The 17,072-nt window shown below is 38.0% G+C and overlaps 1 protein-coding gene across 2 annotated transcripts in view; it reads left to right on the plus strand.

Annotated features, from left to right (window-relative positions):
- Positions 1-17,072, plus strand: part of BCKDHB (branched chain keto acid dehydrogenase E1 subunit beta) — a 265,216-nt gene that overhangs the window by 96,816 nt on the left and 151,328 nt on the right. For both annotated transcript variants that reach the window (XM_061427286.1, XM_061427287.1), the window contains one exon: positions 915-1,025. In XM_061427286.1, the coding sequence (XP_061283270.1) occupies positions 915-1,025 (111 nt within the window). The remainder of the gene's footprint in view (positions 1-914; positions 1,026-17,072) is intronic.

Genomic DNA, 17,072 nt, shown 5'->3' on the forward strand with positions numbered 1-17,072 from the left:
CCATCCTTCTGGGTCGTCCCAGTGCACCAGCCCCAAGCATCTAGTATCATGAATCGAACCTGGACTGGCGACTCGTTTCATACATGATATTATACATGTTTCAATGTCTTATTAAAAACAAAATGTGTCTCTCTCTTTTCTACTTAAAAAAGTACTTTTCTCTATGCCACCTTTCCTTTAAATATCAGTGTATCTTCCTCTTTTATCATTAAACTTGAGCAGCTACTTTCTATTCCCTACATTTAATTCCTTCATTATTTTTTTTAAAAAACTTATTTACCCATGAGTTCTGTTCCCACTAGTTAAAACTATTTGTGCTAATATTGCTAATCTTTCTAATTGCTAAATCCAACCCTTATCTCATATTACTGTAGTATGAGATACCAACTGACTACTGTCTTTATGAAGCCTTTAGTTTCTGGGATATATTGTCTTCTGGTTTTCTTTCTGTTTCTTTAACTATGTTTTTGCTTCTTTTTATTCTCTTCCCCCTCCTTTCTCCTTTTCTTCTTTCTTTTCCTCCTCTTCCTATTCTTCAGCTCCCTATTCCTCTACTTTCCTCTTTAATGTGGGTCATCTACAGGGTCCTGTGATTTTTGCCCTTTACTACTCCTACATACCTTTTCTAGAAATTCAACCTCTTCCTATGACTCTATTAACCTTCTCTGTGTTGGTATCTTGGAATCATTATCTCTGGCACTGACTGCTTTCCTTTTCTCAAAGAATCTCTTTCCAGCTATTTTCTGGACGTTTATATCTGATTATTTTGTTGGAGTACTGGGCTTCTACATCTAAAAGAAATTCTCCTTACAAATCAAGTCCTCTGATCTTAAACACGGTCTCTATTAAGAATGTCAGAATTCACCTAGCTTTTCTCTGTAGTCATCCTCTGCCTGTTTTCCTGTTTTTTTCAGGTTCATGTGATCCGAGAGGTGGCTGCCATGGCTCGAGAGAAGCTTGGGGTGTCTTGTGAGGTCATTGATCTGAGGACTATACTACCTTGGGATGTGGATACAGTTTGCAAGGTATGAATATAGTGTTGGTAGTGTCCTTTCCTCCAAATCTGTTTACCAAAAACCCTTTCCCAAATGTGTTGGGTCCTTGCAAATAATTGTTTTAAATTGTGAGCTTCCTGAGCCTTTTCAACTGATTTTAAAACTTCAAAACTTACACCCTGAATGAAATGTATGAGCTTGCTGCTCAAAGAAACAAATTGCTTCAGGATTTTTCCTTCCCTCAGTTCTGTGTTTAAAATATTACAACTCCTGTTCTGCATGCAGCCAGCTCGGGTTGACTTGTGTGCATAATGGACCAATGCAAATGAGAACATATCAGGGCTGTTGGAATCACCTGGGTTTTTAAACTTCTTATTGGTTATGGTTCAGTAAGCCAGGTTTAATATAGCCAGCTAAACGGTTTGGCTGAATTCTCATTTTGTTACTTCTCCGAAAGAGAAGTGAGGTGGATTTTTTTTTTTTAAAGCAACGTCTTTATATAACTTTAATAATGTGGATCACAGGTTCATATTATGTCATGGGATTCTGGCTGCTCTGATTTACAGTTTTCTACCTAAGTAGTCTCAAGAACTTTGGCTTGTTGACATTGATCTTGTTCTTACTGTTAATAGGATTCATGTAGTCCCCTCTCAAGATTATAGTTTAGTTCTCACTTATTGGCTGTAACTGATACCTTTCACATTAATGTCTAGATAAGTTGGAGTACATCTGTTACTAAATTGGTATATAAGGAAGGTTAAGTTCTTTTTTGTATATGTGATGATCTTATCTACTAAAGTTTAGGTCACATTGTGCGTAATTTTTCTTGATCTACTTTTATAGCAAATGAGTCACAAGACTGAGAGTATTTCATGTTTATTATATTCAAGAGTTTTGGCATTCTGGTAGCTTTCATAGGCTGTTTCTTAGGTTATTACATAAAAATAATCTGCAGTTACTGCTGCTATAAAAGTATAGCATAGGGTGTTTGTGCATGCTTAGTCGCTAACTCATGGCCAACTCTTTGCAAGTCCATAGACTGTAGCCTGCCAGGCTCCTCTGCCCATGGGATTTTCCAGGTGAGAATACTGGAGTGGGTTGCCTTTTCCTTCTCCAATAGCATAGGGTGTTTTTAGGTAGTGATTGTTTCATAATTTAGAGGAAGATTTCAGGTTTGTTCCAGTAAATGTTCCGTAGACTCACTGGACACTGTGGAAACACTTGCGATGATTACAAATGGTTTCAATAACATTCTAAGTCCTTATATTTATAGTTTTCATAATAAAGGGCAGTGTTTTAGGTTGAGCTACTTGTAACTACATGAAAATAATGCTTTTTGCAGCATTTTCAAGTCATGTCAGACATTGTTTCCTTTCAAATAGCCAGTGTTCCAAATTGTGGTTAAACAGGGGCCGATAGCCTTTGCCCCAGAGTGGACTTCTCTTTTGCAGTGTGTCTCCCTCACTTGGGGGTTTATATTTATAATGTGAATGGTGCTTTTGCATGAGCATATGATGCTATGTCATGGTGCAGTGGAGAGTACTGATGTATGGTTGGAACATATATTTACATGTGTAAACCTTATTTAAATATTTATATACATTATATAGTCAAAAAATTTGAAGCAGCTTATGGTAAACACAAATGAAGTAACACTCCAGTTGGTAACCATGAAAGTAAAGTGAGAAGAAGTAGAGGAAGAAAGAAGTGGAAAACTATATTTATATCAATTTGTGTCTGTGAGCATTAACCCCATCCCCACCCCTACCCTTTATTAAATCTAGTGGTTGCATCTTTGTAGGATCCTGGAATGTAGATCCTGTTCCTTAGGACTCTGTATGACTGGAGATGATGAAAGAGGAGACTAAAAGCCTCTACTGAACAGGGAAGAAATGCAGCAAACCTCTGACTGATGCTTTCATCATGTTATTTTTCTAGCTGATGACCCTCCAGTTATAGTAGTAGAAGCCAGCTTATCATTTCTTGATGACTTTGAGTATATTTGTGCCTCTCTTCATTGTTGATCACGGTACATCTTCAGGTTTCTTTTCACACACAAAAGAAAATTTTTGATACTTGGCATCTTCTAGGAATCAAAGATGATTTTAAGAAAGAGGGCCCTATAACTAAACACTGATTTTAAAAATGAGATTTTTTTTGTTTAATAATAATAATAATTCAACTATTAAATAATAACTACTAAATAATAATTTGATTATTATTTAATAATAATAATTCAACTTTTCTTTATTTTTATGAGTTCTATAGTAGTCAAAATTTACATCTATCTCTTTCAGTTAGTGCTGTTTTATTGGTTGTTTTTGTCTTATGACAAAATTAGATCTCTAGCTTTATTCATTACATGTTAAACTCAATACCAAAATACATCGCTTGGAATACCTAATCAAAAAAAGCCTATTAAAGGTAAACATAATTTATTGAACATAAACATTACCATACTGTGCATATAGTACAAGGACTCTGGAACATTGGTTAACATGATCTGAATTTCACTATGTTTTTAAAACGTTGTCATACTTTTTGCTTAAGCTTTAAAACATTGTTTAAAAGTTATAAACTGGAATAGTTGCTTGGAGACAGAACAACTGTCTGTTTTTTTTTTAATTAACTTTTTATTGAGGTATAGTTGATTTACAATATTATATTAGCTTAGGTGCACAACACAGTGATTCAGAGTTTTTATAGATTGTATGCCATTTGAAGTTATGAAATATTGGCTATATTCCCTGTGCTGTGCAATATATCCTTGTAGCTTATTTATTTTATACATAGTCGTTTGTACCTCTTTACTCCTCTCTTACCCTTTCGCATTCCCCTCTGGTAACCACCTGTTTGTTCTCTCTATCTGTGAGTGTGTTCTTTTTTTGTTATATTCACTAGTTTGGTGTAGTTTTTAGATTCCACATATAAGTATTTATCTTTCTCTGTCTGAATTATTTCACTGAGCATGATGTGCTCCAGGTCCATCCAAACAGCAGGGTTTCTAATTGTTGCTCAGAGAAACTGTAAAGTTGGGAGACTGCAGTGGGCCTAAGAACCATAGTCAGTTTATCTACTCAATTCTAAACCTGATATTAAACAGTTAAGCTGGAAGCCACTGGAAAGCAGAATAGAAATCCTTGAGTTTTGAAGTATTTAGGAGACAGAGACCTACCCTGAGGCCTGGGGGTTTCTGTAGGGGTAGAGTGGTCTCGGAGAAGGCAATGGCACCCCACTCCAGTACTCGTGCCTGGAAAATCCCATGGACGGAGGAGCCTGGTAGGCTGCAGTCCATGGGGTCACTAAGAGTCATATGCGACTTCACTTTCACTTTTCACTTTCATGCATTGGAGAAGGAAATGGCAACCCACTCCAGTGTTCTTGCCTGGAGAATCCCAGGGGTGGTGGAGCCTGGTGGGCTACCGTCTCTGGGGTCGCACAGAGTCGGACACGACTGAAGCAACTTAGCAGCAGCAGAGTGGTCTGAGAACAGCAGTGATGAGAGTGGCAAGACCTGAAATGAGTGGTAAATTGACACTGACCTGCAGCTGCTCTTTACCTGGGGACACCAGTTTGTCTCAATTAGAAGCTGAGAATCCAGGTGCATAGAAACTTTGTTTCATGGGGTTGTAAATAGCTTAGTTGGTAAAGAATCTGCCTGCAATGCAGGAGACCCCAGTTGGATTCCTGGATTGGAAGATCTGCTGGAGAAGGGATAGGCTGCCCACTCCAGTGTTTTTGGGCTTCCCTTGTGGCTCAACTGGTAAAAAATCTGCCCACAATGTGGGAGACCTGGGTTTGATCCCCGGGTTGGGAAGATCCCCTGGAGAAAGGAAGGGCTACCCACTCCAGGATTCTGGCCTGGAGAGTTCCATGGACTGTATAGTCCGTGAAGTTGCAAAGAGTTGGACATGACTGAGCAACTTTCACTCACTCACTCAAGGACAGAATTGGAAACTTGAAGGGTCTTAAACATAGTCTCTGTCTCAAGATATTTGCCAAATTCTAGGGCTCTGTATGATGGCAGCTAAGCAGAATGATCTGAAATGCCAAGCTGTCACTTGAGGCTGAAGTGACAAAGGCCCATCATACTTTCCATTGAAAGCTATGGAGTCTGGTCTTTGTTTAGAGGCAGTCAGAAATAGATCACATCTTCCCAAACCTGCATGCACCTCTACCCTTCTCAGTTCCTTATTGAATTAATGTAATTTACCTTATGCTCTATCTGCCTAGAGCAGGGAGGCATCTTCCCATCACCTGGAACCTCTTGTTGTTGCTGTTCAGCTGCTCAATCGTGTCTGACTCTTTTTGACCCCATGGACTGCAGCACGCCAGGCTTCCTTGTCCTTCACCATCTCCTGGATCTTGCTCAAACTCATGTCCATTGAATCAGTGATGTCATCCAACCAACTCATCCTCTGTTGCCCTCATCTCCTCTTGCCTTCAGTCTTTCCCAGCATCAGGGTCTTTTTTAATGAGTCAGCTCTTGGCATCAGGTAGCCTAAGTATCGGAGCTTCAGCTTCAGCATCAGTCCTTCCAGTGGATATTGAGGGTTGATTTCCTTTAGGATTGACTAGTTTGGTCTCCTTGCAGTCCAATGGACTCTCAAAAGTCTTCTCCAGCACCACAGTTGGAAAACATCAGTTCTTCAGTGCTCAGCCTTCTTTATGGTCCAAATCTTACATTCATACATGACTACTGGAAAAACCGTAGCTTTGACTAGACAGACTTTTGTTGGCAAAGTGATGTCTCTGCTTTTTAATATGCTGTCTAGGTTTGTCATAGCTTTTCTTCAAAGGAGCAAGCATCTTTTAACTTCTTAACAATCAGCATTCAATAAAAAAAAATTTTTGCAAAGTATATGAAGAGACAGGACCAACTGAGCAAAACCCAAGAGAAAAATAAAGCAATAGAAAGCAGAAACACAGGTGATCCAGATATTGGAGTTAGCAGATGAGGACGTTATGATTATTATGTTTAGGAACACAGAGAAAAAAGAAACAAAAGAGGCAAGAAGTATAGAATTATTATGGAAAATTGGAGTGAGTGTGTATGTGTGTGTATGTGTGTGAAGCATTGTAGAACCAAAAAAGATTTTTTTGACAGAACTCAATGGATGTGTTTAAAAGCATATTGAACTTAGCAGATGATACGATTAATGAACTAGAAGGCAAGTTAATAGAAAATGTCTAAACTGAAGCACAGGCAGGAAAAAAAATAGACTAAAATAGAAAAGAGCATAAAAGACATTTGTAATGTGATCAAAAGATCTATTGTAAGATTGATAAAGGAGAAGAGAGAATGAATTGCTCAGATACAATATCTAAAAGTATTTCTCATGGAACTTTTGTGACATCAGCCCACAAATTCAAGATGCTTCATGAACCGCTAAGAGGGATATATTGAAAGAAAATTACACCCATATCCATGATGGAATGACATCTCAAATTGCTGGAGATGCCAACCTAGAATTCTCTACCCATTGAAAACATTCCTTTAAAATTAAAGTGAAATAAATAGTTTAGACAAATAGAATTTGAGAGAATTTATCAGCAGTGCATTTTCACTAAAAGATACGATGATACATGTTGTAATCTCTAGAGTAACAACTGAAATAATAGTGAAACTGTATATCCAGCAAGTTAAAAAGGGAAGTGTAGATTGATAAAAATATTGATTAGACCACAAGAAAGAGAGGAATACATGTACAAAAAAACAGTTGTGTCAATAGAAAACAGAAAGATGACAGATAAAAATCCAGGTATTTTTGTAAATATTAAATTCAGATGAATTAAATAATTCAAGTAAAAGACTGAGACTTTCAAACTTTATTAAAAAATGATAGTGATAAATGTGCAGCTTAAATGAGATCTACTTTAGGGACTTCCCTGGTGTCCAGTGGCCAGGACTCTGCTCTCAGTGCAGGGGGCCCTGTTCAATCCTTGGTCAGGGAACTGGATCCCATATGTTGCAACTAAAATCCTGCACGCCACAAACAAGGTCAACAACCTCATGTGATACAGCTAAGACCTGGAGCAAATAAATAGTAAAAAAAAAATAAATAAAAGAGAATAACAAATTAAAAAAAAGAGAAACATACCGTTAGTATCAGGACACAAAAATTAGAAAAGTATGGAAAAAGAAAGCTGCTATAGTTATACTAATTTTGAATGAAATTTTAAGGCAAGAAGTGTTACTAAAAATAAAAAGGAATATTTCATAATGCTGAAGGGATTTATTGACCAGAGGATGTCACATTCTTGAACCTGTCATGTCCTTAATAGCATAGCTTCAAAATAGGTAAAGCCAAGGAAACAAAATCAAAGGAGATAGACATATCCACAATCATAGGGGGAGACTTTGACCTGTCTCTTAAAGGCTGATCAGGCAAGGAGACAACATCGGTAGTATGGAAGATCTGAACAGTTAGTAAACTTGTGTTCATTGTGCACCCAACTATGCAAGAAATCATTCTTTTCAATTGAATATAGAACATTTGTCAAAAGTGGCCAGATGCTAGAACATAAATATAACCTTATGGGCTTCCCTTCTGGCTCAGATGGTAAAGCGTCTGCCTACAATGTGGGAGACCCGGGTTTAATCCCTGGGTCCAGAAAATCCCCTGGAGAAGGCAATGGCAACCCACTCCAGTACTCTTGCCTGGAAAATCCCATGGACGGAGGAGCCCGGTAGGCTGCAGTCCATGGGGTCGCTAAGAGTCAGACAAGACTGAGCGACTTCACTTCACTTCAAATATAACCTTAACAAATTTCAGAGTTTGAACTCATTTAGAATGTGTTCTCTGACAATAGTAATATTCAGTTAGAAATTGAGAGAAAAAAAAAAGACATCCAGAAAAGCCCCAACTTCCTGCAAATTAAATAATTTATATTTTAAGAGCCATGGGTTGTAAAAGAAAAATTGCAACAAAAATTAGAGAAGATACTGAACTAAATGGTTATGAAAATACTACCTATCAAAAGTTTAATGATTCAGCTAAGCTCATGCTCAGAGGGAACTTTATAGTTGTAGATACATTTATTTAGGAAAAAAAATAATAACAAAAAAATTAATCTCAGTTTCCATCTCCAGAAAAAAGATCAAACCTAGAGAAAGAAGGAATTAAATAATAAAGAGTTGAAATCAATGAAACAGAAAATGTGCAATAGATATATTTAATAAACTTCAGATCTTTGAAGAGACTAATATACTTGATAAACTTTTAACAAGACTATTTGAGTAATACACCTGATAAATCTTTAACAAGACTAATGAAAAAAATGGATCAAACAAAGTGACAAATACTAGGTGTAAATAAGAATGATGGCAGTCCACAGACATTAGAAAGGCAATGAAAAGATATTATGAATAATTTTACAAATAAGTTTCGGGTGAAATGGACAAATACCTGGGAAAATACAAATTTTTCAAAATTAATCAAAGAGGAATTAGAAAACCAGAATAATCAGGTATCAAAGAAATTGAATCCATTTTTATCAAGCAAATACAAACAAGCCCTAGGCCCAAATGGCTTTACTGGGGAATTCTTTAAAACACAGCACTTTTTTTTTTTTTTTAATTGAAGTATAGTTGATTTACAGTGTTGTAAAACACAATTTAAGCAAAGTTTTACAGACAGTAGAACAAGAGGGAAAACTTACAGATTCCTTTTATATAACCAGCTTGATCTTTGTATCATACCTGTTTAGGGCTGTATATAAAACAAAAATATAGACACATTTTTCTTGTGAACAAAGATGGGAAAATGAGAAACAGAACACTGGAAAATCAAATCCAGCAATTGAAAAGGCCAACGTGAGGGTTTATTTCAAATGAGCAAGGGGTGTTTGAGACCACATTCACAGAGGGGTTGATACAATTCCCCACCTGAACAGAAAATGGCAAAAATAATCTTTTTGTCTTGCTAATACAGAAAAATTGATTTATTAAAAGTCAATATTCATTCATGGTTCAAATATCTTAGCAACCTGCAAATGTGAAAGGGAATTCTGCTATATTAACTTGGTAAAGAGTAACTTTATCTTCGTTTTATAAACAAGATTTAATCTGATAAAAAATTCTACATAAATAGCTATAAAAAGCCTGTGGACAAAATTTGCCAGTGAAATTTTGACAATTTTCCCCTTGAGATCAAGACTGCAATAGGATACTCATATTTAAAGGCAAGAGACATGACAGTTATATGGATTGAAAAGGAAGAAATAAAACTTATCCATTGATAACATGCCTTGTTTATAAGAAAGATCAGTAGAATCTACAGAAAGATTATTAGAATTAAATGAATTTACCAAGGTCCCTGGAAGCAAGGCCAATATACAATTGTATTTTTGTATATTGATTGTCAATACAATCAATTGTATTTTTATATACCAGCCACAGAAATTTGTGGCTGGTATATAAAAATAAGTATCAAATACTTAAAATTTGATAATAATGGAAATGTTTGAAATTAATTTGAAATATATATATATTTTTAAAATTTTATTTTATTTTTAAACTTTACATAATTGTATTAGTTTTGCCAATTATCAAAATGAATCCGCCATAGGTATACCTGTGTTCCCCATGCTGAACCCTCCTCCCTCCTCCCTCCCCATACCATCCCTCTGGGTCGTCCCAGTGCACTAGCCCCAAACATCCAGTATCGTGCATCAAACCTGGACTGGCATCTCATTTCATACATGATATTTTACATGTTTCAATGCCATTCTCCCAAATCTTTCCACCCTCTCACTCTCCCATAGAGTCCAATTCACAGTTGATAGTATTTTTAAAAACATCAAAAATCAAACACCTAGGGAGAAATGGAGTGATGTGTGTATAAAAACTTTATGCAGAAAAGCCACAAAATATTTAGAGAAATTCAAGAAGATCCACCCAAACAGAAGAACACAGTATTTTAATTATTGCTTTGGCTATTCTTGGCCTTACAATCTTGAAGAAGAATAAAGCTAGAGGAATTAATAGTCAAATAGTTACAGGCAAAATGTGTTACAAGGTTATAGGAATTACAACAGTGTATTGGTGTAAAGGTGGACATATAGACCAATGGAACAGAGTAAAAAGTACAGAGACAGACCTGTTGGTTATTTGATTCGGGACAAAGGTGATTGCAGTTCAGACAGGACAGATGGACTTTTCAGTAAATGATGCTGTTTTGGATACCACAGAAAATAATTATGTTAACTTGTAAAACACAAATGTCAGTTTCAGAAAATTGCAAATCTAATTGTGAGAGAGACTATGATAAAGCTCTTGGGAGAACAGATGAATGTCTTTATGATCTTGTACAAAGATTTCTTAGCTAGAACAAAACAAAACAAAAAAACTCAGAAATGCTAACATTAAAATAAGTTGTTGAAACGATTTCATTTGTTTAATTTCGTTAAGAATTTATTGGGAATTCTCTGGTGGTCCAGTGGTTAGGACTCTGTGCTTTCACTGACGAGGGTGTGGGTTCAGTCCCTGGGCCGGGATCTAAGATCCCACAAGCTATGTGGTGTGGCCAAAAAACCCACAAAAAACAAACAAACAAAAGAACTTATTCATCAAAAGGCCTCAAAAATACATTGACACACTTGGAGAAACTTAATGGAAATTTATGTTCAGAAATATAGAGTACTGTTACAATCAAAAGAAAAAAAAGACATCCTAGTAGAAATATGGGTGCAAGTCTTGGTAAGTCACTTCATGAAAGAATATATCCAAATGACTGGTAAACATAGGGTAAACTGCTCAATTTGTTTAGTCATCAGGACATGCAGATTAAAAACACAATATTGTTGTTTAGTCACCCAGTCACGTCCAACTCTTTGTGACCCCATGGACTACAGTGCTAGGCCTCCCTGTCCCTCACCATTTGCCAGAGTTTGCCCAAGTTCATGTCCATTGCATTAGTGATGCCATCCAGCCATCTCATCACAAATACGACGTGATACCATTAAACACACCATTCTGGGTAAAATGAAAAGTACTCCTCAGAACCAAGTGTGGCCAAGGATATAGAACAATCTATCTCTCATATGTTGTTGTTGGGAATATTAAGTTGTTACAACCATGTAAAAATTAGTCGGGCATTATCCAGCTGATTGCTATGACCCAGCAATCCACTCCTATGTACATACCCAACAGAAATTTACAAAAGATAAGTTCAAGAATGTTCATAGTGCTTCACTCTATTAGATGCACACCAGCCAGAGGATGGAAACGTTATCATAGGATATTGTTCAGCAGTGAAAAGGGATTACCAACAAATTTAATGGAACAATGTGTATTCACCTCACAGTCTGACTTAAAAAAGCTAGATTTGAGTGAGTACATACTGTATGATTCCATTTATATAATGTGCAAAGACAGATACAACGCATCTGTGGTGTTAGGAGTCAGGTAAGTGTCATATGGTGGTTAATCAGGAGGGGGCCTGAGAAGAATGGGATGCTGTAACAGTTTCTTGTTCTGGGTGCTGGTTATATAGGTTCAATTTTGAAAACTGAGCCGAACAGTCATTTATGTGCTTTTTTTGTGTGTATGTTATCCTTCAGAAGAAGGTAAAAGAAGAAAAAAATGAATACACAGAAAAAGCACTGTTTTCCCACTGATGAGTTTCTTTGAATTTGGGTTGTAGTGGAGTTTGTGTAGACTCAGGGAAAGCTGTGGTGTGCTCTGGCCAAGGTAAGTTTCTCTTGTCATTAAATGTTGTTTTAACCCAGCTCAGCTGTCACACGGATGAGAACAGGAACTCTCATCCCAAGGGCGGTAGCTCTGCTCTTCCCAGGAGTGAGAACAGTATCTAAGTGCTGTGCCTTAACATTAAACTAAGGGCTGGGATGGTTTTCCCTGTTGAGATACAGACCTCATTCAAAGGCATTTAGAAGTGAAATGCAAGCTAACAGAGCAGTGGACAGGCGCAGAGTTAGCCCTTGAGGTGCTGTTCAGCTGGAAATGAAGATTCTTCTTTAATGAGTAGAAATTCAGAGTAATTGCCCATGAAAAACCAGAATTGGATTTTGGCAGGAGAATGATGGGCTTTGAAAGACATTTGAGATTTCAAGAATCATATGGGCTTTCCTGGTAGCTCAGCTGGTAAAGAATCCACCTGCAATGCAGGAGACCCTGTTTTGATTCCTGGGTCAGGAAGATCCCCTGGAGAAGGGATAGACTACCCACTCCAGTATCCTTGTGGCTCAGCTTATAAAGAATCCGCCTGCAATGTGGGAGACCTGGGTTCTATCCCTGGGTTGGGAAGTTCCCCCGGAGAAGGGAATGACTACCCACTCCAGAATTCTGGCCTGGAGAATTCCATGGACTCCATGGGGTCACAAAGAGTCAGACATCACTGAGTGATTGTCACGTTCACTTTCATTGTCATTCAACTTAGAATACAACATTCAACACTGCAAAAAGGAATAAGAAATGACCATTTACAAAGTGTAGGTGATTTCCACCTGTTTATAGAGAAAATTGACGCCTAATTTTGATATGCTTACACTTTAATTGAAGATTTTTTGTTGTTCACTTGCTAAGTTGTATCTGACTCTCTGCAACTCCATGGACTGCAACATGCCAGGCTTCCCTGTCCTTCAGTGTCTCTTGGAGTTTGCTCAAATTCATGTCCATTGAGTCAGTGATGCTATCTAACAATCTCATCTTCTGCCATCCTCTTCTTTTGCCTTCAAAATTTCCCAGCACTGAAGATTAAATAATGCTAATTATTGAAATAAATAAGGGTCTTCCTTTATATCTTGGAAGTCTCTGATTTCTCTCTGTCTCTCCTGCTCTGCTTTCCCACATTTAATTCCAAAGCAGACCCTCCTGGCTTTGTCTACACAATATGTACAAAATCTGACCACCACTTCTGCTATTACCCTTGATCCTAGTCCAGACCACTAACATTTCTCACCTGGGTTTTGGCCACAACCTCCTAACCACTGTCCCTGCTTGTGTCGTATCCTTGCCATAGGCAGGGGTGATCCTTTGAAACGTGAGTCTTATAATATCCCTTCTAGTCTCAAAAGGCATCAGTGTTTCCCATTCAACTCAGTGGAAAAGTCAGATTCCTAATCAGCATCTATAGGGATTCACCCGATCTCACTGCACTCCACACCTCACTGCCCATCCACTCTTCAGGAAATGCTCCTGATTGATTCTTGTCAACTACAAATTGGCACTTGCCATATACCTCTACAAGGATTAAATCATCTGCTGCTGCAGCTGCTGATTTTCACTATCTCTTGAAAGGAGTTCAGGGTGGAGGGCAGAAGGGAAGCACTCTGTGCTCGAGAATAACTGGCAGAACAGGTCTTCAGATAGTTGGATATTTTCAGGAGCCGACTTTATGAGCCCAATTCTTGTATCTCCTTTTATCTGTGAAAGCACTAAACTCCTTCATGGTGGTGACTGCTCATTGTGACTAGCAGAAATCTGCAAAATCATGTGCTTGATTGCGTGTACTCCCCCTTCACCAAAATCACATATATACTGACCTTCTCCTACTTCCTCTTTGGAGCAGTTTCTCAGAGCTATCTGGGGTGCTGCCTCCCAGGCTATAGTCCTCATTTTGCCCCAAATAGAGCTTAACTCACAACTCTCACATTATGCTTTTGTTTTTATTTTTAAAGTTGACAGTCTCAAACAAGGGACTCTATTAGGTCACCATTCAAATATCATTTTCTCATGAAAGCCTTCCCTGACCAGCTTATTTATAAATATTGAAAACCCATTGTTCCTGCCAAGACTCCCTTTCATCTCTTTGTTTTCCTCTAGAAAGGTGAATAAGATCTAACATATTATGTAACTTTTGTATTGTTGATCTTCTCCCATTGGGAGGTAAATTTTGTCAGGTCAGGGATTTTGTCTGTTGGCTCAATGCTGAACTCTCAGTACCTGAAGCAATGCCTGGCTGGATGCTTGGTGTTTGATAAAAAATTATCAAAAAATTATTAGGAGTGATAGCAAGAGAAAGTTTGACAATATGCTACGAAAACCATTATAGTATTGAAATGTTTTGAATTTGGTGCTTTTTCTTACTCTTGGTGCTTTATACAAAAATTGGATAAGTAACTCAATAATATTGCTCTATGAATAAGTCCTCAAATTTATTCTAAGTCAAAACACTTAAGTCTTAAGTTGACCTTTTTTAAAATACATTTTTCATAATGATGTATAGAATTTACTCATTTGAATCAATTTACAATAGGACCAATATATCTATTCTGAAAAGCAAAGTGAAATTGACTGCAGTAAACATCAGCCATCTGTAATTTCTGAGAAATGACTTCTTAGGATAGTTTTTTATATAGATGACAACTGTATATTCTTTGTGGGCTTCTCTGATAGCTCAGATGGTAAAGAATCCTCCTGTGATGCAGGAGACCCTGGTTCGATTTCTGAGTCAGGCAGATCTGCTGGAGAAGGGAGAGGCTACCCTCTCCAGTATTCTTGGGCTTCCCTTGTGGCTCAGCTGATAAAGAATCTGCCTGCAATGCGGGAGACATGGGTTTGATCCCTGGGTTGGGAAGATCCCCTGGAGAAGGGAAAGGCTGCCTACTCCAGTATTCTGGCCTAGAGAATTCCAAGGACTGTATAGTCCATACAGTTGTGAAGAGTTGGACAAGACTGAGCGACTTTCACTCAATGCTCAATCACTATATATTATTTGTAGCAACTTTTAAAGAAGAGTCAGACATGACTGAGCGACTGAACTGAACTGAACCTTTTGGATGTCAAAATTTCTAAAACATTTTAGCAAAGAAAATATGATGTATATAACTTCATCTCTTAAAAATAACAGTCCAGAAGAGAATAGGCTGGTGGTTGCCAAGAGGGAGGAGTTTGGCAGAGAGATGGAGTGGGAGGTTGGAGTTCGCAGATGTAAGCTTTTATATACAGAGTGGAGAAGAACAAGGTCCTACTGGATAGCACAGGGAACTATATTCAATGTCCAATGAGAAACCATAATGGAAAATAGTATAAAAAAGTATATATATGTATAACTGAATCACTTTGCTGCACAACAGAAATGAATATAACATTGCAAATCAACTATACTTCAATAAAAATATTAAAACTGAGAAGAAGAAGCCCCCCCAAACCAAGAAAAACCAAGTCCAATGAATTCAGATTGTCATACTGTCGAGGTATTTAGCTGTTTGCTTCATTGATATGTTTTTGCGCTTAATTTTTATGGTTTTAGGCCTTTTTAAATTTAAATTTCCTTTTATCCTCTTCTTTGCTGTCAAGTTGATCCAGATGACCAAACTTTGTAACCAAAACATGTACATTGGCCAGGGCAGGCCTGCAGTGTTTCCTCATGAACTGAGACCACATGCTTCACTCTTCAAACCTTATGATATCAGTTTGGGCTTTTCAGAACTTTTCTCTCGTTATATCCTTGTCTGCATTGCAGGTGGGTCGTGATCATGGAATTTAAAGCTGGAAGAGGCTGGTCTGGGCCTGTTCCTTGGGCCTTCCTGCTGGTCCTAGGAGAGGCCTGTGACTTCTGCATCCATCACAGCTCTTAGGCACTGCTTCTGATCAGGGGTTTTCTCTGTTCAGGGGCACTGTGGGTACAAAATACTGTGTTGAAATCTTACTCTCACCCCCAGCTATAATCTACTTTTTTTGAGTATAATCTACATGGGAGGTGTTTTTGTATTTTAAACAAAATTAGGACATGACATAAAAAGAATCTTCTTCTCTACATCCTTCACTTTTCTCTCCACCTCTCTCTTTTGCTTTCCCTCTCCTTTCTCTCTTAAACCTAAGTGATGTAACAAAAGATAATGATGTGTCCATAGATGCAAATGGTTGTTCCTTGGCTACATGCTGAGGCAATTGTGGGCTTCCCTTGTAGCTCAGACAGTAAAGAATCTGCCTGAAATGCAGGAGACCCAGGTTCTATCCCTGGATTGGGAAGATGCCCTGGAGAAGGAAGTGGCATCCCACTACAGTATTCTTGCCTGGGAAATCCAGTGGACAAAGGAGCCTGGTGGGCTCACAAAGAGTCAGACACAACTGAGTGACTAACATTTTCGTTCTGAGGCAGTTGTAGTCTCAGTATTTTTGAGTTGAGGCTATCAAAGGAGCAGGTCAGGGCCTCAGCATTACTAGAATGTGGGACAAAACGAAATAATTCAGCTGGGGCAAGGGGGGGACCACGGTTAGGAGGGAGGGCTCAGTGTTCCCAGTTTTACCATCCTATCATCCTACCCAGTCACCCTAGTTTTTTCCATTCCTGCTTCAGAAGACTTCACTGGGACCCTAGATTAAGGTAAGGCAGGTTCTCAGGCTGGCAGAGGGGGTGGGTGTGGAAGGGTTTTGGGAACAGAGGGTGCTTCTATACTCAATCCAAGGGACATTGTAGGCATGAAACTGGGAAGGCATTAAATGGTCATCTGAATAGAATTTATGTATAAAGAACCAAGTTTGCTTAGTCTTTGTATTTGCACCTGGTGTTAATTACTGTTAACTGTGAATAGTGAGAAACATCTTTAGTAGACCCATAGTACCAGTGAAGATAAACATAAGAACGTATGGGTTGTATTTTAGGAATTTTAATTCTTACTTTGTAGTGTTTGTTTTTATCATGATAGGCTTGCCTTAGACTACCATAGATTTCACTTTTATTAAGAGTTCTAGCCTAGCAAGGTAATACTAAGGTTTGTTCTCTGCACTGAATGGTTCTAAGTTGGTTTTATGACAAAGTTGGAGAATTTGCCCTTAGAGAATCCATAATGGTGCAGTTCTACCAGTTATATCCATCTTTTTAGTTGATTTCTGGACTTCATTGAGTAATTCAGTGATTGAATATTGGCTGTTTTGCTTGAGGCTTTATATTTGTGAGGGAGAAGGGAGAATTGAGAGAATTAGACTTGACCCAGGAGTGGGGGTTGAGTGGGGTGGGGGGAGGAAAGAGGAGCTAGTAACTTCTATCACCACTAGAGGCCTCTCTTAAACCAAATTTCATGCTTGATATCACCAGGTTTTTGTAGAGGGGCCTGGCTCCATCATTGTAAATTAAAGCACATTTTCTGTTATGGTTCTGAACAAATAGTATG

Source organism: Bos javanicus, chromosome 9 (assembly GCF_032452875.1).
Source record: "Bos javanicus breed banteng chromosome 9, ARS-OSU_banteng_1.0, whole genome shotgun sequence".
Classification (NCBI taxonomy): domain Eukaryota; kingdom Metazoa; phylum Chordata; class Mammalia; order Artiodactyla; family Bovidae; genus Bos; species Bos javanicus.